The 19,699-nt window shown below is 39.4% G+C and overlaps 2 protein-coding genes across 5 annotated transcripts; both read left to right on the top strand.

Annotated features, from left to right (window-relative positions):
• The first annotated feature begins 1,961 nt into the window (after positions 1 to 1,961).
• Positions 1,962 to 14,720, top strand: LOC119559844 (protein phosphatase PP2A 55 kDa regulatory subunit). Of its 4 annotated transcripts, none has more exons than XM_037872941.1 (5): positions 1,962 to 2,374; positions 6,660 to 6,895; positions 12,753 to 12,904; positions 12,971 to 13,774; positions 13,850 to 14,720. In XM_037872941.1, the coding sequence occupies exons 2-5, from the start codon at positions 6,721 to 6,723 to the stop codon at positions 14,216 to 14,218; spliced, it is 1,500 nt and encodes a 499-aa protein (XP_037728869.1). In that variant the 5' UTR covers positions 1,962 to 2,374; positions 6,660 to 6,720; the 3' UTR covers positions 14,219 to 14,720. The 4 variants fall into 4 exon arrangements, with proteins under 4 accessions (XP_037728869.1, XP_037728871.1, XP_037728870.1 ...); XM_037872943.1 differs by lacking the exons at positions 1,962 to 2,374; positions 6,660 to 6,895 and adding exons at positions 7,436 to 7,533; positions 8,308 to 8,671; XM_037872942.1 differs by lacking the exons at positions 1,962 to 2,374; positions 6,660 to 6,895 and adding exons at positions 7,457 to 7,608; positions 8,308 to 8,671.
• A 147-nt stretch (positions 14,721 to 14,867) lies between these two features.
• On the top strand, positions 14,868 to 19,221 carry LOC119559843 (protein Skeletor, isoforms B/C). The gene is made up of 6 exons (XM_037872940.1): positions 14,868 to 16,166; positions 16,532 to 16,754; positions 17,126 to 17,473; positions 17,537 to 18,090; positions 18,150 to 18,375; positions 18,436 to 19,221. Exons 1-6 carry the CDS (start codon positions 16,064 to 16,066, stop codon positions 19,061 to 19,063), a joined length of 2,082 nt encoding a protein of 693 aa, XP_037728868.1. The 5' UTR covers positions 14,868 to 16,063; the 3' UTR covers positions 19,064 to 19,221.
• Positions 19,222 to 19,699: the final 478 nt, after the last annotated feature.

The following is a 19,699-nucleotide window of genomic DNA, read 5'->3' as shown; positions in this document are numbered from 1 at the left end:
CATAGACCGCCGCCTAGTCCTCAATGATTTGGAGGGGTAGAATGTGGGCATTTAAGCAGCTTCAAAAAATATATATGACACACCCACTATGTCAATAACTAGAGACGAGGAAATGCTATATTACGTACTTGCTAGCTGTATTTAATCACAGCTTTTATTCTTTTTTGAATTTTATTGAATATTAATTTACGGCTGTTTATTGTCAATAGTAGTCCCTGATCAGCATCATCGAATTAATCGATTCAGATACTTACACATGTACACCTGTCTATTTCGAAACCATCTGTCTAAGAGCCTTCACATGATAGAGTACTTTGGAAGATAATTAACCAAGACTTGGTGAAATCACAGTGGAACCGATCGCTCCAGATGAACAATGATACTTTAACAGGAAACTATCAAGGGCATATATTTCAGTTTTTTTTAGATACATGCACTTGTTTAAATACGAATGTATTATCAATGATAATTGATTTATTATATATCTTCAATATATATTCATGATATATTAAATATAGAATATGTTATAAATTTGCTTACCTCTTTTAGAAAATAAATAGGTATCCTATTGAAATTCTAACGATCCATTAGTTAACAATACAAACTTCTTGGCCGCGACTGTCTGAGCGAAGGCACATTAACATCAATATCAATAGGCAAATTAGCGTTTATCAGAACAACAACAATCACATTAACAGCAACAATGCGTGTCGCGGTTTTGTTTACAAAAATCTTCTTCAAAAGAGAGCGCCGGCCCCACGGTCATAAGCACCTCTCTCAGGAAAAAAATCAAGAGAGCAGTTGGGGAAATAGTGTAAGCCACTTGGCTAATTTTCCGACAGTTTTCTTTTAAAAATACAGAGATCCCTGGAAACCTCGCAATTCGCTATGAAAAAGCTGGGAAATAGAAAAATGTATTATTCCAAAACAATTTTAGTCAAATTACTTTCTGTTATATATGCTATGTTTAAATATTGCAGTTTTAATAAATAAAAATGAATTAATATACTTGAATCTAAAAAAGTGATAATAACCTTACCTTAACTTTAAAAAATATTTAGTTTTCTTTTCATTTTTACTAAAATTTTTTCTGGTATTTGATTAATGATTTAAAATACATACATACTGCGCTTATGCGATGGCCATTTTACGCTTTCATTTCATGAAATGGGCTGATTCGTGTGTGCATAAACACCGTTTCATGAATTCGACAACACACGAAAGTTGACTATAAATTCAACCTCAAAGCGTGAAATGGTGACAATAAAACTCCGGTAACTCTATATAATTATCGGAGTTGCCAGATCAATATAAATACATTAATACACCTTACATTTAACAAATTATTAGTTCATTCAGTGCCAATGGAAACTAGTTTTCATCTTTTATTTTGACGGTAAAAAAATGTTATACTTACTTGCACACTCTTTATAATCGGTTTAATAATCGCTAACACCTTTTCCACCGGTCCGGCATCTATGCCAGCTGAGATTGATAAAATGCATGAGTTCGGCCGTGTCGCATAAACAGGAGCAAATTTTATAAAGAAATCATGAAACCCTTAGCATTATCATAGTAACATACATATATATTTAAATTTGTTTTCCTATATAAATAACCTTTAATAGATTTAAAAGTACATATGTAGGTGTCTCCAAAGTTGCTTTAATTAATTTTTTTTTCTTTTCCTGTTTTTTTATAAGTACCTATCCTGGCTATGCCGACTATACAAAACCGAGTTTGTTTTTAAGTAACATTTCTATTAGAAACACCCCAAAAATATTTTGAAAAATGTTTTCCAATATTGTTTGTCTGAACTGTTTTCAAAATTTTTTTCTTTTTAGATGGTACTTAACATCTAGCTATACTCGACCATAAAAAGCGGGCATCTCTGTTGGGGAGCTAGTCAGAGTGGGCAAAGAAATCATCGCACGGCGCGTTTCAGTGCTAATTTTAACGTCGCCGCGTTGACTGTTTCGCCTTATTGCCTTATTGCGGTTTCCTTATTTTTCACTTTTCCACTTGCTGCGCGCACTGAATTCAATTTAAATTAGTTTACATTGTGCCTTTGTACGCCTTTTGCCCGTCCAGTGTGATAATAACAGAAAAAAAGCCGACCGAAGTGCCAAAGAAGTGCAGTGGAATCGGATGTGTGGACAGGAATTTTAACCGTTGCAACTGAAGTAGAAGAAACGATCTCAAAGCGATGAGAACGAACCGCATTTAAAAATAAAAACGGAAAAAATCAGAATCAGAATTTAAAAATAGCCGAGTGCATGGAAAATTATGAGCTATCTAATAAAGACGGTCAAATAAAATAGTATTCTGAGATTTTTCGAATTTCTGCTGGTTTTTTGAGCAGACTTTTCTGCTGGTGAGTTGAAAGTAATGGTTCTTAAACCATTCCCATAATAATATATGGTTCCTAAACCATTTCTTTATTGATATGCGCGCGTGTGGTTGCCATTCAAATGCTACGGATATGGCAAGACAGCTGTTTCAATTCCGCCCAAAAAAATAATGCTGAAAATGCCAAGAGTTACGTCAACCTTTTGCGGGGGTTTGGGGTTTCGATGACTGTCGTCTACTACCATCTGATTCTGATTCTGATTCTGATTCTCCAGTTTCTCTGATCCCCCGATTCGAACCCCCAAAGGAGGGGGCGGGGTGCCAAGTCTCAGTTGTTGACGTTCTTGGCGGTTTTTGAGGTTAACAACATTTTGAGCCCGCTTTGTTTCGCTCTGAGCCAAACAATAAACAACTATTGACTCGCACTGGCCATGTTTAGCCAGCCGACTTACAAACAATTAATAGCTACTATTTTGTCACTTGCTGACTTTTATGCCAAAATATTTGCCTAAGCTGTTCGCATTAGCAAATCGAACAAATTGCTGAAAAACGAGAGAGAAAAAACAGCATACTTAGCACGCGCATTTATCTTGATTTGAAATCCATGTGACTATCTCATTATTTGTGGGCTTATAATTTGTTTTCCCAACTGGAGTTTGTCAGGTTCTATATGGTCCTTAACTTGTCGATTCTTTATTGATACAGTGGTAACTCCGAGATTGATGAACGATCATTAAGGGGAAATAATATAAACAACTATTATAAGTAAACAACTTTTCGTATTCGTATTATTTTCAAAAACAATTTCTGGGATATATTTTAATAGACTATAAATGGTCTGGTACACCTTAAGACTTTTATTTGAGTTAAATCCTTATGCATCCTTATAAAACTAAACCTTACCTTTCCCAATCAAAATAAATTATTAGCCTTAATTAAACAGAAGGAACGTCAATTTTATTCCCTGGTTCCTTTATAATAAACGTATCACAAATGTACACCTATTTCACCTAGGAAAAACCTTTCATGTCTTATTGCACTTACATTTTCTGGAAAATTCTGTCGTCCGAAGGTTGGTTTTTGTTCCAACGCCCACTGTATGAGGAATATGAGAATATGTTTGTCAAATGCTAATTAGTTTCATTATATCTGGCAGTCACGAGTGGAGTGGGGTTTGTGGGGAGTTTAGGGGCCGTGAAGTGTATTAATTGGATGAGCCGAAACAGTTTGATAAGCACAATATTGCTTGCCACAGATCTAATCGGACATATGGTAGCAATCACGTCCGCCCGACGGCTTGTTTATCAAGCAACCCCCCCACCCCAGAAAAGAAAATAAACAAAAAAAAAAAAAAAATTACCACTGTCCTGCGAACCGCCAATGGATGTCAAACTGAACAGACACTTTGATGGACGTATTATAGACAGTTTGGCAAACTCGGGAGCGTATGAATTGCTAAATATAAACAATACTAGGTATAACCCCCATCTCCCATCCCCCACACCAAAGGCAAATTAGGCAAACCAGACGAGGAGGGTTGACAGATCCAAAAATAATCAAAGCAGCAAAGATTTGGCAGGCATTCTGCGTCTACCTGGTTGGACTTTGGATGATGAGTGTGCCGGGAATTGGGAGGGGGACTCGGATTGTGGTCCAAATGGGTCTCGTGTGGCACGTGTCCAGGTGGCTTTAAAACTGTGGCACACTTATTTATAGGATCACAAAAATTGCGGTCTTCTGGAACGGAATACAGAAAACCTCCGAATTATTTACCTCTTTCTTTGTAACCTTAAAATGTTTCTTAACTTGAATATCTGGGTTTTCTTGTTGATTTATATACATATATTAAATTTTTTTATCATTGGTTTGGATTTTGGAACTTAAATAGTTCGATTTTTCTATGGATTTATATACAACATTATATTTTATTTATCATTTATTTTGGTTTCTTCATTTTATTCAAATATAGTACACCGTTTATTTTTACATTTAATTTACGGAACCTCCTCCATCTTAATAATTTCACCTTCCTTTGATATGCGTAATGAAAATGTTTAAAATCCTACACATTTAAAAAAAATCGTTTATTTGTCTAATTTTATTTTTGAGTTCCTTTTCCCGCTTCCGCTGCCTGTCTTTGTCATTTCCCGAACAACAGAATGAAAAACTAAATCTCGGCATGAAAATTTCTTGAAAAATGCGCTATTTGTTTGTTATTGTTTTCGTTTTGTTGCTGTTGCCGTTTTTGTTGCGATTCGGGGAAAAGAAAAGCTGGCGCTTGTCTCTGCACCCATTCACATGCCACATACTTTTAATAGACCTTTCATTTCAATTCATTTGTTTATTTTCGTATCTCTAGTGCTCTGGCATTTTATTTTTAAGCTTCAGTGACACCTATGGGTGAACAGTAAAAATGGGTTATAATAATTATATGATTATGGGTGATTATACATGATTTCACTTTACAAAAACAGGGGTTTTAAACTTGGAAAAATTCTACTCTTTTATGTTACTATTAAAAGTAGATACAAAGAGTTCTAAGTTAAAGAAAACTACATTTTAATGTTTGTTTATTATAATTTTATACTTAGTAAACGGGACGTATACTTGATATTTTTAAAAGGTCCTTCCTCAATCCTTTTATTTTTAGTAGATAGACCAAATTTTGTATTTCGATCAGATTTATAATTTTTCTTAGAGCTCGTAAGTAATTTTATGTAATGATCTATCGCTGTTTCCCCACCTGGTACCCACTGTACTTCCCAAACCGAAGAAATGGAATGATTTTTAATTCGCGATTGGCTGCCGCACTCACGTTTCTACGGGTACGCGAGACATTGAAGACGCAGCCCATTAATTGGATTACAATTCTCCGCATTTTCCCTGTGTGGTTTTCTTTTGATTTGTTGTTCCGCACGTTGCCGTCCGCTTCTTTCTTCTTGGCCATTAGTCATGCATATGTTGCGGCTCTTCAACTTGTTGCGTACACCCCATTTTGCATGTGCCACACCTCGCCCCTCCGCCCCACTCTATATAGCATATATATCCCCATATTATATCCCTCCTTTAATGAACGTGGTGGAATTTCGCCTTCATATTGTAACTGTATATCCGTATTGTGAAAATGTGTGAAACAAATCGTACAAAGAAACACATGATATATATGTAAACAGACGAGGTCACTATAATAAAGGTGATGTTTTAGGTATTTTGAAAAACACACAATAACAAGTTGTACAAAAAACAATGTTGTTCAAAGCATTTTAGAACACAAAACTTGTTTGTTTCAAATTGTTTTGGAAACTATTTTATTGAGTAACTCATTGGAAAACAACTTTAAATTGTAAACAATCCGATTGTCATATTATTTTCTTTTTTAAATATAAATTCAATTAAAGCGCACGTGTATGCTTTCAAAAATTCGAAATCAAATAGTTTATAGCCCAAAAAAACAAGCAGCTTTTTTGCAAATCTGTGACCTTACTTGTATTTTTGTTTACTCAATAAATTTTATGATTTTCCAACTGTTTGACTTTCTCTTTTGTAAATATTTTTCGGAATGCCTCTGAAGACGTTATCGGTTTTTTATTTTGTATCACAAAAAGAGGCACAACTATTAAGGCAACCACAACGATTTTAATGTACACATGTCCACGAAAAGCCACATTAAATATGTTTTTGTCTTTTACAATGTTTTTATTCACTGGCTGAAATTTTCCACTCTGACGTTTTGGCGCTGCCTTCGGAGTTTAAAATCAAATATTTGAACTGGAGATTAGCGAAATGGCTTTTTTGTGTAATTGTTAATTGGAACGCAAGTCAGCGGCTTCTTTGCATTCGGCTATTTACCGGCCCCAAAATATAATACAAATTCTGAATATTATATTGACTGCTGGAGGGAGTGGGATAAATTAAACAGAGATCAATAAGAAAAAAAACTAAAGTCGAGGTCAGAAACGGAAAAAATCTGAAAATTTATGAAACACGAAGGCGGCGGAATTTAATTCAAACCGAAAGCAGATGTTTTGTTCTGTTTTGCACGCAGGCGTAATTTCTAAAGTAAACAAATGACAGGAGACGATTCATTTGCACAACCCATTTGTTTGGTGAGGTGGGGGGATTCGAGTGTGGGGGGGTTCGACAGGTGTTAATTGCCCGACAAATTCAAAAACACGCAGCCCGCTCATGCGATGAAGTCGGAGACTCGGACCCGTACTCGCAATCGCACTCGTACCCCTCCAAACATGCATTATACAACCGGTGTGTGCAGTCGAGACGCTAATAGATTCGACCGTTCAATTTGCTTGCAGATCGTCTAGGCCCAACCCATCCGCATCCACATTTGTATCTATATCCACACCCACCGATACAATGGGTCGTTGGGGCCGGCAGAGTCCGGTGATGGAGCCGCCGGACCCGCAGATGCAGAATACGCCCACACCGCCCACTCTGCCGCCAAGGACCTTTATGCGGCAGTCGAGCATCACGAAGATCGGAAACATGCTGAATACGGCCATCAACATAAACGGAGCTAAGAAACCACAAAGTAAGTTTTAGACATAATACTTTCTAAGATTATTCACTACTAACTTAAATATAGGTCATGGTCATATGGTAATCTTAACTATAGATTTAAGTATAATGGGAAAATTATTCTTAGGAATTTAGGAACTTTACGATTTAAAAGGCTACCTTCTTTTAATCTCCTTTACTGTGCGAAATAAATACCACTGTTTGAAAAAAAACAGCAAAAATAGGCCTTGGTAAGATGGTTATTTGAGTGTATTTTGAGGAATACTAGAATGACCCAGAAACAATATTCTTTAAAAATATTCTGATTTTTTTAATTTTTCCACTAAGTCCCTCTCCACTGCGTTAATATATCACCATCTATTTAAATAAAAAACCAATTCTTAAGTAAACTCTAAACTTCATTGAGATTTTCTGCTTGAACAATACCTTTTTCAAATTTCCCGCCAAATCACCGTTAGCATTAACATTAGGCGCCAACAGTGTGCTGTTACAATGCCAGCACTATGCAACACTGCCCGCCGACTGAGCAACACTGGCCAATTGCAACGCCGTTCGACCAGCGGCAATTCGGTAGCTTGGAACTCTTATTGTAAAGTGCGAAATTTGCAACAAAATTTGTACTTCCATTTTGCGTTGGATTTGTCGCAATCCGTTAGTCACTAACTAAGTTAAAACAGCGAGCGGAGCGTGCGGGAGTGGTGCGGCAGCCGTGTAAATAGTCCAAAAGTGCGTGCGAAGGCGAAAATCAGGGCGGAATGCCGCTTGTGCGAAAGCAAAAGCCACACTTACTCGCATTCATATTAATATTACGACGCAACGACGAAGCAGTGCAGCAAAAGAGGCGGCAAAAACGGGAAGAAGAGGCAGCGCAGAATGTGAATCGGAAACAGAATCAGAAAACAGAAGCTTTTTTTTTTGTTGGTCGCCTTTTTGGCAATTTTTCATATTTGTTTATCCAAAAAATTAAGCTCAGGACAGGAGTTGCCTAGCCATCCTACTTAGATCACGCGGTTTTCGCTCGCAGGCGTAAAATAATAAGGCAGTGTTTCCATTTTGAAGGTTAGATTTCGCATATATTTTTTGCTCGGAATTCGCGATAAAACAAAGAGACAGAGCAAGCGGCGCAAACGTGTGTCTGCCTCTGTATGTGTGCTGTGTGTGTGTGTGTGTTTCGTATTTGTTTGGCAAAATGCAATAAATAATAATAATTGTGGATTAACAACTGGCAAATATCTCGTTTTATCGGTGTGAAGTAATTTTTTGTATGCGCTCACAACCACCGGCTGCACTCGCTCTCTCTCTCTCTCTTTCGCTCGCACACACACACACACATGCATACGAAAAACGCACGCCAAAATTCTGCCGCTGCGCTGCCGCCGCTGACGTCGTCGTGGAAAAAAATTGTAATTTCCCCTACTTTTGCAGTTCTTTCTTCCCCTCTACGTGCTTAAGTTGTGCTTAACAAAAAAAAATACATAATTAACAAAGGAATCAAATGCAAATGCAACCAAAGTGTAATCAAAGGAATAAGTGAAAAGAGAGAAGAAGAAGAAGTAACGAAAAATCGCGCTCAACTTTGAAACTTCAAAACGGCAGCTACAACAACAACACCGCCGCCTCCGTGAGAAAGAGACGGAGCTAGAGAGCGCGAGCGCAGCTCCTTCGGCCTTCTTTTGTTCTTGTTATTTTTGTTGTCGCTCCGTTTTTCGTCGCTTTTAGTGCTGTTGTTGTAGTTGTTGTTGCTGCGGCTGCTTAAAAATCGACGCAAACTGTTCAACTGTCATGGCCGGTAAGTTTAACTCTCTCCGCTCTTCTCCTCCTTACCTTCTTGCTGCTCTCCTTCTCGCCTCCTCCTCCTCCTCCTCTTCTCGTCTTCGCGTTCGTCACTCGCTTTTGTGTGGGAACTGCCAACTTTATTTTTATACCCTGGATTCGGGGGTTATCATTTTGATCTGAAGTTAGGAACTTCAGGGATGAGATGTTAATAATAAATATATCTGTATTCTTGTTATTCTAACATTTTTTTATTTTTAAGATTTAATTTGAATTAGAATGATAGGATCCTGTTACCTAATTTTATATTACTTACAAAATTCCTTGTTATTTGGATACTGTAACGATCGAACCAAGTATTATCATATTTTTTTTTACATTTTTCAAAAGACCTGTAGGGTTCCTATAGCCTAAATCGTAATAACTGCAAGGGTATTTACACTTTGTTTTGGCATTTCCTCGATCTATTTTCGCTTTTTCGAACATTTTTGATGTTGGCATTAAATTCGCCAAACAGCCGATAAACAAATTCGGTGAGAAGTAAACAAACTAGTCAAAAGACTCGAATGCGTTAATCGAAAAACAACTTTTCCCTATCAACTAGCATTGATCTTTGCACTTGAACGAAACGCCGCAAGCGACGTGAGCGGCATGCAAAAAAAGGAAAATAGACAGGCCCCCTCTGCCCCTGATACAGTTTTTTTAAACAAATGCCCGCCCCCGCCCTACAATTGCATTATCTATTTGAAAAAGCCAGATGGAAGTAAAGCAGCTCGTAAAGGTAAAGCACGATTTGTTACGAAAACAGTGTGCATCCGATAAGGGGATCTGTATAAATAGAGAGCGCTGTAATCACTAATCTAATAAAAAATATATTTTACTTAGTTACGCACATCTTTTAAATACTATGGAATATTGTTTAAAATCCAAATTATACTTTTCAAAATCCTAATTGTAAAATTTTGTCAAAGCAACAGATAGTATTTTTAAAGTATTTAAATTGTATTAAAATTTTTTTTGGGTTGACCTAAAATTTCCCTAAGCTTCTAATATTCAAAGGCCAATTACAGGACCTTTTGCAAGAGTATAAAATTGATTTCGTGCACACATGCTCGGATACAGAGACACAATTGGCATAATTAAATAATAAACAATTGCACAAGTGCTGAGAATGCGGTGTACAAATTGGTTCGGTCAATAGATATAGAGCCCTCGAAACTGGATCGTGTTTTTTGCCATGTGCAAATTGAGTTAAAGTCGCAATGGACCAAAGGAAACCCCCACCACCCCCTCTATTTTATTCAATACCCCAAGCATATTTCCAGACAACGTGACGTCGCCCAGGTTTCAAGATTCTTTTCGTCGTTTCATGTGATGTATGCAAAATTATTTGCCAATTTTGTATGCAGTGGACTGCGTGATTTTCTCAAATAGAGTAGAGTATCTGCAAGATACGCACAAGTGGTCATCAAGATGGACATCTCCTAATGGCCTGCACATGTAAAGGGATTCAACCTAACAATGTCGTCAAACAGACAAATGCATTACATAAGTTTTTGATGTTCTTGCTTGGGACACTCGCTTGTCATATGAATAGTGGAGATTTCGAGAGGGTTAAGTAAAGAGGGGCAGATTGATGTGTGTCTTAGATTAGATTGGATATGGTAATTGGCGGCGGAACGGCGAGGTGCTATAGAGACGAACGTTAAGGCTCTTTTGTGCTCAATTTGCAATGCAAACTTAATGTGCCCAAGAAGCCAAACAAGCTGAGATCATAACTAAACAGTCAATCAATTATCGATTAGGTGGGGCTTTTCTTGGTAGATTTTACAAAATAGATGTGCTAAAACTAGCCAGTTTTCAAGATACGTACAAAAGATTTTTTTTTAAATAAGCTGTCGAGAAAAGAAGAAATACATTTTCCGCCCTTTCCCAAATACTTTTTCCTCTCTCATAATCCCTAACCAATATTCTTAATTGCTCAGTGGTTCAGTCATGCAAACAAATTACTTCCCTAAAGCTTTCCTTTGAGGAAACTTATCCAACTGGGCTGCCAAAAAAGCAAAGGATTTCCCTGCCTGCTGGGCCCCTTTGCCCATTTCCACCTTGCCTTCTGTATTTGTCAGTCAATCAGTCCGTTCCGCCATTCTCTAGGTCGTTCAGTTGTTCCTCTCTATAGCGTATATAGACTGAAACCGTGATATTGTAGACAGATAGTGCAGTGGCAGGGGGATGGCGAGCTAGAGCTTTCGGCTTAGCGGCGACATCGCGTGGTTGTGTTAAATAATTGTGTCAATATTTGAGTTTCATTATTTTGTTCCATTTTGCGAGCGCTCATGAAAATCTACTTATCTCTTTATGTACTTTTATATACGATCTAACAAATAAATAGGCGGGCAAGCAACCCAGCTAGATTGTCTCGTTTTCCCCATTTTATTTCCTACCGCAAAATCTAAATTTTTTTTTGAGATTTTCAAGGGTTTTTTTTAATTAATTGGCTGTTGAACATATGAATTAATTATAATTACGTTGTTATTTGACTGATGCTGCTTGACAATTAAAACAAATAAGAATTATGTTGTTCTAAACTGATTTTCAATTGTATTGAATGTGAAATGGGGGACACTTCCTGAATACATTTGCTAAAAACAAGATCTTATATTTATGGGGAATTTAATCAGGTACTTCTATTAAGCAATATTTGGAAATATTATATCCATAATTCCATTTTGTTTCCCATTTACTACAAAACTTTTGTTTTCATCTGTACATTTACGACGGGTTCAATGACTCAACAACTTTATAAGGCTGTGTGTTGCATCTGCGTGGGCGGGTGCGAAACTCATGTATCATAGGATCTAAAAATAGTCGTAGTGCCGAGAAATATCAGCAAAAACAACCGAGTTATTACTGACTAATTGGGCACTGCCTTTGATCCTATTACAAGGCAGGGGATATCGGCAGCAGCAGAGGTGGAATAAATATTTGGTATAAATACAATTGGTGCGCTTCGTCAATCACATCACATCACATTATGACGTCGTCAATGGCAGCAGGAAAAAGCCAACAAATTGCCAACAGCCAGCGGATAATGAGGTCACAACACATGGGACTGGGCTGGGCAAGGGCTGTGCCAACGAAATCAAACAAACAAAGCCCAATGAATATTTGGGAATGATGAAAAAATTGCCAAAATTCGCACACATCCATACACATGGGGCCAAAAACAAAAAGCCAGTGGCAGATACAAACCGAAAACGAGTACAGTGGGCCTATAAATTACCAGAAATAAATAAGTTATAGCAAAAGGTTATACCATTTTTAATTAATTTAATACAAATTAATTTGGGAATCTTTTTGGAACGTTGTTATGATAATATTGTATTCATTTCCTTAAAAACTTCATTTTTTTTTTTATATTTTTTTTTAAATTGATCAAGGTATTTAATTAAAATAATTGCTACAATACAACATAACTCAGAGAAACATTAGAAATCAATAGGATTACATTGTCATTTGCTTATAACTATATAGATTTTCAATTGTCCCACTGTCAATGAAAAGGGAAACACATTTTCCAAATGGAATGCTCCCATTATGGAATATCAGTGTATAAAGTGGGGTCTCGAATAAGGAGGACAGCAGCAACGTCATCGTTTACACAACGTACCGCAATCGCTAAAAGTGGCTGTGCAGAGAGAATTGGCAAACACAGGGGGTTGGGGGTGTGGTTCTGAACTGAAAGCAGTGAGACGGGGAAACGGAAAGAATATTTGGCCAAGGGCTTAAAGGGCTTTAAAGTGTTCCCTATCATGGCCCAGGCGACCACGAAGGAAGGCCGAGTATGGCGTCATTAGCAAATATTTGGGCAGGCCCAGGATATCGTCGTCATAGTTGTCCTTTCTTTTCTCTCACCGCCTATTGATTGTGGCCATGTATGTATGGGCTTTCGAGTAAATCAAATGTTACATTCAGTTTCCTGGGCCTCCTGCCTTTTTACAGTCGTCCAATCGAATCGGCATTCAGTGAATCGAACTCGAACTGGCCGAAGGTGTCAACTCGCATACTCATCATTTGGTTGTGCTCTGTCTTTTCAGGTAATGGAGAGGCGTCCTGGTGCTTCTCACAGATTAAAGGCGCCCTAGACGATGATGTCACGGATGCGGACATCATATCCTGCGTGGAATTTAATCACGATGGCGAGCTGCTGGCCACTGGTGACAAGGGCGGTCGCGTCGTCATCTTTCAGGTGAGTGTGGGGCTCTTTTATGCAACCATTAGTCAATCATAATCTAAACAAATCCCTCAATTACAGCGTGATCCTGCCTCAAAAGCCGCCAATCCGCGACGCGGCGAATACAATGTCTATTCGACATTCCAATCGCACGAGCCCGAGTTCGACTACCTCAAGTCGCTGGAGATTGAGGAGAAGATCAACAAGATTCGGTGGCTGCAACAGAAGAATCCCGTGCACTTTCTGCTCTCGACCAACGACAAGACGGTCAAGTTGTGGAAGGTCAGTGAGCGCGACAAGTCGTTCGAGGGCTACAACACGAAGGAGGAGAACGGCCTGATCCGGGATCCACAGAATGTGACGGCATTGCGTGTGCCCTCCGTTAAGCAGATACCGCTTCTGGTGGAGGCATCGCCGCGTCGCACCTTCGCCAATGCACACACCTATCACATCAATTCAATTAGCGTTAATTCGGACCAGGAGACCTTCTTGTCAGCCGACGACCTGCGCATCAACCTCTGGCACCTGGAGGTGGTCAACCAGAGTTACAACATCGTCGACATCAAGCCAACCAACATGGAGGAGCTAACGGAGGTGATCACGGCGGCCGAATTCCATCCGACCGAGTGCAATGTGTTTGTGTACTCGAGCTCCAAGGGCACAATACGATTATGTGATATGCGATCGGCGGCGCTATGCGACCGGCACAGCAAACAGTTCGAGGAGCCCGAGAATCCAACGAATCGCAGCTTCTTCAGCGAAATAATCAGCTCCATCAGCGATGTGAAGCTGAGCAACTCGGGTCGCTACATGATCTCCAGGGATTACTTGAGCATCAAGGTGTGGGATCTGCACATGGAAACGAAGCCCATTGAGACCTATCCGGTTAGAATTTGCATAATCTCTAGTGTGTTTCTCAGGACTAGACCGTACTAATGCATCTCCCTTAATTCTTTATAGGTCCATGAATACCTGCGCGCCAAGCTGTGCTCGCTGTACGAGAACGACTGCATCTTCGACAAGTTTGAGTGCTGTTGGAACGGCAAGGACAGCTCGATAATGACCGGAAGCTACAACAACTTCTTCCGCGTGTTCGATCGCAACTCGAAAAAGGATGTCACGCTGGAGGCCTCGCGGGACATTATCAAGCCGAAGACGGTGCTCAAGCCACGGAAAGTTTGCACTGGCGGCAAACGGAAGAAGGATGAGATCAGCGTAGACTGTCTCGACTTCAACAAGAAGATTCTGCACACCGCCTGGCACCCAGAAGAAAATATTATAGCCGTGGCTGCGACTAACAACCTATTCATATTTCAGGATAAATTTTAGCCAACACTCTTCACAAGAACCACACCATACGCCACAATCACACCAGCAACTATAACTACACAAGAAACACCAACAACTACGAACACGCCTCATTCTAATGTTAAATCTTTCAGTTTGTTTCAAAAGCGTTTTCAAATTTCACTTGCAATTAAATTGTTCGCCTAACACCATTACCTCGCCCTCTTCCCTTCCTGCCCCCCAAAAACAACCTTACATCATACATAATGCCATAGCAAAAGCTTTGTAATGTATTTTTGCGCTAACTGCGTATAACGAGAAAAGGAAAACCAGAAACTTAAGAGAAGGAAACAAATTTTTATACATAACATTTATAAATAGTGAAGCGTAAATTTGATTTCTTGTAGCGCAATTCAAAAGAAACCCACAATAAGAGTACTATTTAATGATAGCTATTGATTTTCCCCGAACATTTTTGTATAATTAGCGCAAGCGCCGAAGTATTTGTAATAAAAGATAATAATATACAACATTAAAAAAAAAACTCATTAAATGCATATTGTAATATTTTTTCTGATCGCTTGTTAAGTTTACGATGAAAAGAAGAAAGTCAAGAATCATATGCGCCCTGTTTGCTCTTCTTTATAAATATAGACTAAACACGAATTTTCGATTGTTTATTCGTTTGACAATGTTCATTCCATGCAAAAAGAGACGATATGCCTCGAGCTTATCGATCGACTATGTCTCATTTTAAATCTCATCTACAACGTTAGGTCAGCAATCGAACAGCCGGAAGTTGTCTCAGTCAAACCAATTCAAAATGCTCATTTAAACACTGTAATTCATTAAGAATCCAATGCTGGACCACAAGGCAGAAGTCAAAGAAGAGGCAAACGCGGAAAAAGTATGAAATAAATGCATTGATAACGTATGCATCGCAGTTAAAAAAGATACATACATACAAATAAAAGAAAAAAACGCAGCCTAAGTTTAAAATACAATTTAGTGTTCTCAATTCGTTTAATTTAATATCTATCTAAAATGAGAAAAAAAGAAACAACACTATTGTTTCGTGCTTCTACCAAAAATCGATTCTTGTCAGTCCTTGAAAATGATTAAATTTGAATATTTTCAGTTGAAGATCAATGAAATCCTAGCTTGTAAACAAAAATGTTTAAGGCGTTGTCTCTATCATATGTTATTTGGAATGGAAATCTTATCCTATCTTATCTTATCCATCATATAATCTTTTCCGTAAGTTGTAAAGCTCTTGAGCACACCTCGCACATTCCGAATATGCAGCAAGTACCGTTAGAGGCACTCTAGGCCATTTCAATGCCAATCACGCATGCGCGCACGGCTGAAAAGAGAGGAATGAGAGCAATGCTCTCTGGACATGCCAAGACAAGACGTTGGAACTCCGAAAGAAACCCAAACCGAAATAACGGCGGCTCAAAGTCTCAGTTTACTCCGATCGGTTGGACAGTGCGGTTCGTTTTTGATTTTGGCTTCACAGCGGGGGCCAAAGAAAAAGTAAAGAGTATTAAAAACGCCGGAACTGCTGTCTAAACCTGTTTTGCCCAAGTGAACACAGCAACAATAGCAGCGAAAACGCATGCAAGTGACGAAACGACCTTAAGCAAAAGCAAGAAATAATTATAAATAATTTACTTGGCTCTCAATTGAATATATCTTACATATATATTTGGAAATCGCACATCCTCGGTGACGCAGTGAGGCCCCAGGAAAAGCCCAAAATGCAAATTGCTGCGGCGTGACTAAGCATGCAAGATAACATCGATTCAAAAATTAAAAATTTTTTAAACGTGGCTTAGGAAGTGGGAGTGTATAAAACAAGACCGGGCCAACGAAAGAAGCAATACAATGACATTGGGCAACAAAGGCGTCGGCAAAGTTCTTTGTCTGCGATTGCAGCGGCAGTTATTACTGGTTGTTGTAACGCTTTTCCTGCTTTTCCCCACCGCCCGTGAGTTTAAAAAATCAATTAAATTGCTAACTTAAAATATAACAAGAAAAACCAAGAAAACTGCAAAAGAAAGAGAAACTTTTATTGGAGTTACGCTCGAGACGGGGCGAAAACAAATTCACTTTCGTGTAAAACTAGAGAAACTGGTCTAGTCTTGGATCTGTCTCGCAGAGCTCCCGCAAGGGGGCGCCACCTGGCCCAGTGGCAGTAAATCAGAAGCCAAATTGTTGGCATATTAGTCAGAGCGAAAATTCAAAACGAGTTTGTTGTCACAGTCTTTCGTTTTGCGATTTGTTTTCTTTTGATTTTTGATACCTTTTACCGGCCTTGAGCTTTTTTTTTTTACAAAATTCTTATTTAATTAGTGGCCGAGGACGAGGAGGAGGATGGTCCGTATCGCGGAAAGTATCTGGGAAAACTGAACTCGTACCATCATCAGGTTTCCGGCGATGTGTACGCCGTGAATGAGTACACCTTCTTGATTGTGGGCTTTAACTACGACGGCAACGGGGCGGATACGTTCTTCTGGTCGGGGGCCAGCAATCGCCCGGGACCTCAGGGATTTATTGTGCCCGATGAGTATGGAAAGTAAGTTTTTATTATAAAATTAGTATTTAATATTGTTACTTACATTATTATCAATAAAAAAGGCTATTTATCTTTTTACAATCTTATATCCGTTATGAAAAAAAAACATGGTACCAGCACAGATTAATAAAAAATTCCAGATATATACAACTTTGTAAATTACATTATTTAGATATGTACCATAAAAAACATCTCTGGAATTTATTTTAAACAAGTCCTCCGAATATTTGAGAAATAAATGGTTTAATATTCGATTTATTTAATCCCTATTCCAATTATGCTGAGCTCGGAAAAACTTGATTTCACATATTAAGCAAAATATGTTTATTACATTGTTGAACATATTCATATAATAAATTTCTTAACCGTAGAACCAACATTCTGGATCGCTATCACAACAAGGACTTCACCCTGACACTGCCGGATCGGAAAAAGATAACCGAAATCAAATGGCTGGCGGTCTACGATCTGAGCAGTCAGAACAACTTTGGGGATGTCTACATTCCCGAGGAGTTCGAGCCACCGATGGCCCAGTTGGGCGGAACCTTCTCCAAGCGCAGCCACAATGTGAGCAGCAGCAGCATCGAGATCCTGGACTCGAAGACCATTCGCATCACGGACTTCACCTACGATGGCCGTGGCAAGCGCACCTTTTTCTGGACGGGAGTGGGGGCACAGCCATCTAGTCGAGGAAGCAAGCTGCCCGATGAGCGAGGATAGTAAGTATTTTAAGAGAGTGCTACGATCTTAATTTCTAGTTAATTTTGCTCATGATTATTCAGCCTGGATCCCATAAGGATGTACAACAAGGAGACTATTGAATTGGAGCTGCCGGGAGACAAGACCATCTTTGACATCGATTGGATCAGTATTTACGATGTGGCCGATAACGAGAACTACGGCCATGTCCTGATCAACGACGGACTCAATGTTCCTCCCTCGCTGGTGAAAGTGACGCCTTTCGAGTTCTCACTGCCCAACTGCCGGCAGCTGCACAAGGATATGCAAGTGTCCTGGGAGGTTTTCGGACCACAGATCACATTCCAACTATCCGGTCAGGTGGCTGCCAACGATTACATGTCCTTCGGCATATCCGGATCAGATGTGTCCAGTCAGATGATTGGTTCCGACGTGGTTGTGGCCTACATTGACGAAATCCGCGGCTACACCGTGGATTACAATATCACCTCGCTGGCGCCCTGCGTTCAGGTTTTGGGCCAAAACAAGGGAGTTTGCCGGGACGATGTGGTCGGTGGATTGGATAGCTTCCAGTTGAACACATATAGCCGCAAGGATGGGATCAATACGATCAGTTTCAGGCGAACCCTCAAGTCGTGTATGTTAAAATCTTATTAATATATCTTATTACATATTAATGTTAATAAGGAATTTTAGCTGATGATGGCGATAAGGAGATTTTTCTAGATCGCAGCAACTACGTGGTGTGGGCATTTGGCCAGTTGGATTCAAACAACGAGCCCGCCTTTCACACCTACTATCCCAAGAGCGATATAGTAATTGATTTTAATACCACGGAACCGGTCAACGATTGCTTTGCCTTCACTAAGCAAATGGAGACACCTCCTCCTCAGTTGTGGGAGCGAACCAGGATTACAGATGCGTAAGATTCTGATCTCTAAAAGTAGTGAATTATTAATATAGTTAACTGATTGTTTTTCAGAACTGTACGCACCTTCAATGCCTATTTAGGACCCTCTGGAGGACTTCGTGGCTATCAGGGATTAACAGGTCACGTGTCCAGCGGCTTGGCCTGGTACATCAATGGCTATATGATCCCAGAACTTTACCTTAAGCGCGGTTTGACCTACACTTTTAAGGTCAGGGGCGGTAATAATCCACACTCGCCTGAGCACTATCATCCGTTGGTTATCACCGATGATCCTCAGGGCGGTTATGATCGCTTGTCGGATGCCAAGCAGAGTGAGATTCGTGTACTGGCTGGAGTTGAGTTCACCAGAAGAGGCAGGCCCAAGCCCACGGCTGCTGGTCCCCTTTGCTTGTCGAGATATCCTCCGAGCTATGATCGTCGTCTCGATGATAACTTCCCCACTTTCAAGAAGTTCAATCGATCGCTGATCACCGAATGTGTGGATGAGGCACCGGCTTTGTTGGAAATCACACCGAACATCACCTGGCCGGATACCGTGTACTATAACTCCTTTACCCATGGTAATATGGGATGGAAGATTCACATCGTGGACAGCTACACCAATCTAAGAAGTGGGGCGAAGGCCCTATCCTGGTCATTGAGCATCATCCTGCTGCCTTGGCTGGTGCTTCAGAACTGACTGTTTTCTCATTCTTAGATTCTCCTAATTAGTGTCTTAGTCTAAATTAAGCAGTCACAATCTATGTATTTAATACGCGTGTGTAGAATGTATGCTCAACGATGTGTATATTATTATTTATATGATATTTAAATACAGAACTGTGTTGTACTTTAGAATGAATTAGATTGTTTGTGAGTTTCAGAATAGAATTACATGGATTTTATGTAGATGTGTATTATTTGGCATATGATCTAAGTCCTTAGATCAGGAATATGACCATAGAGAGCTATTGGTAACCTTTTCTTATAGATTACTTTGGCCGGCAGTCCACGTAATGACGAAGCGCACCAGGAGAGTGTGCGAAGGCGAGTACGAAGAAATTAAACTCTAATGTGATGGTCCGATTGAAACGAGAGATACACAATCAAAAGGTATCGCAAATACTAAGGTTTGCATACCAAGACTTTTAAAATGGTAATTGCTTTGGGAGACAGCGCAACAAAACCTCGTTGGTAATAAACCAGTAGTATTCTTATTAGAAATACGCGTCGAATGACACCTTATTTGTTAAGATCCGATTCTCCGTTCAAAGCTATGACTCAATTCTACGATTCGACTCTGTGATTCGATTCTATGATTCGATTCTATTACGCG

This window comes from Drosophila subpulchrella, unplaced genomic scaffold (assembly GCF_014743375.2).
Source record: "Drosophila subpulchrella strain 33 F10 #4 breed RU33 unplaced genomic scaffold, RU_Dsub_v1.1 Primary Assembly Seq354, whole genome shotgun sequence".
Lineage (NCBI taxonomy): Eukaryota > Metazoa > Arthropoda > Insecta > Diptera > Drosophilidae > Drosophila > Drosophila subpulchrella.
Note: the sequence above shows the minus strand (reverse complement) of the source record. Positions and strands in the feature narration are given on the sequence as shown.

What these genes read in the sequence shown, in the direction of transcription:
- LOC119559844 (XM_037872941.1), top strand. Translation starts at nt 6,721, where the DNA reads ATGGGTCGTTGGGGCCGGCAGAGTCCGGTGATGGAGCCGCCGGACCCG. An exon ending in GTCGCGTCGTCATCTTTCAG is followed by an intron (nt 12,905 to 12,970) that starts GTGAGTGTGGGG and finishes CCTCAATTACAG; the next exon opens with CGTGATCCTGCCTCAAAAGC. An exon ending in AGCCCATTGAGACCTATCCG is followed by an intron (nt 13,775 to 13,849) that starts GTTAGAATTTGC and finishes AATTCTTTATAG; the next exon opens with GTCCATGAATACCTGCGCGC.
- LOC119559843 (XM_037872940.1), top strand. Translation starts at nt 16,064, where the DNA reads ATGACATTGGGCAACAAAGGCGTCGGCAAAGTTCTTTGTCTGCGATTG. An exon ending in CCTGCTTTTCCCCACCGCCC is followed by an intron (nt 16,167 to 16,531) that starts GTGAGTTTAAAA and finishes TTATTTAATTAG; the next exon opens with TGGCCGAGGACGAGGAGGAG. An exon ending in GTGCCCGATGAGTATGGAAA is followed by an intron (nt 16,755 to 17,125) that starts GTAAGTTTTTAT and finishes TCTTAACCGTAG; the next exon opens with AACCAACATTCTGGATCGCT.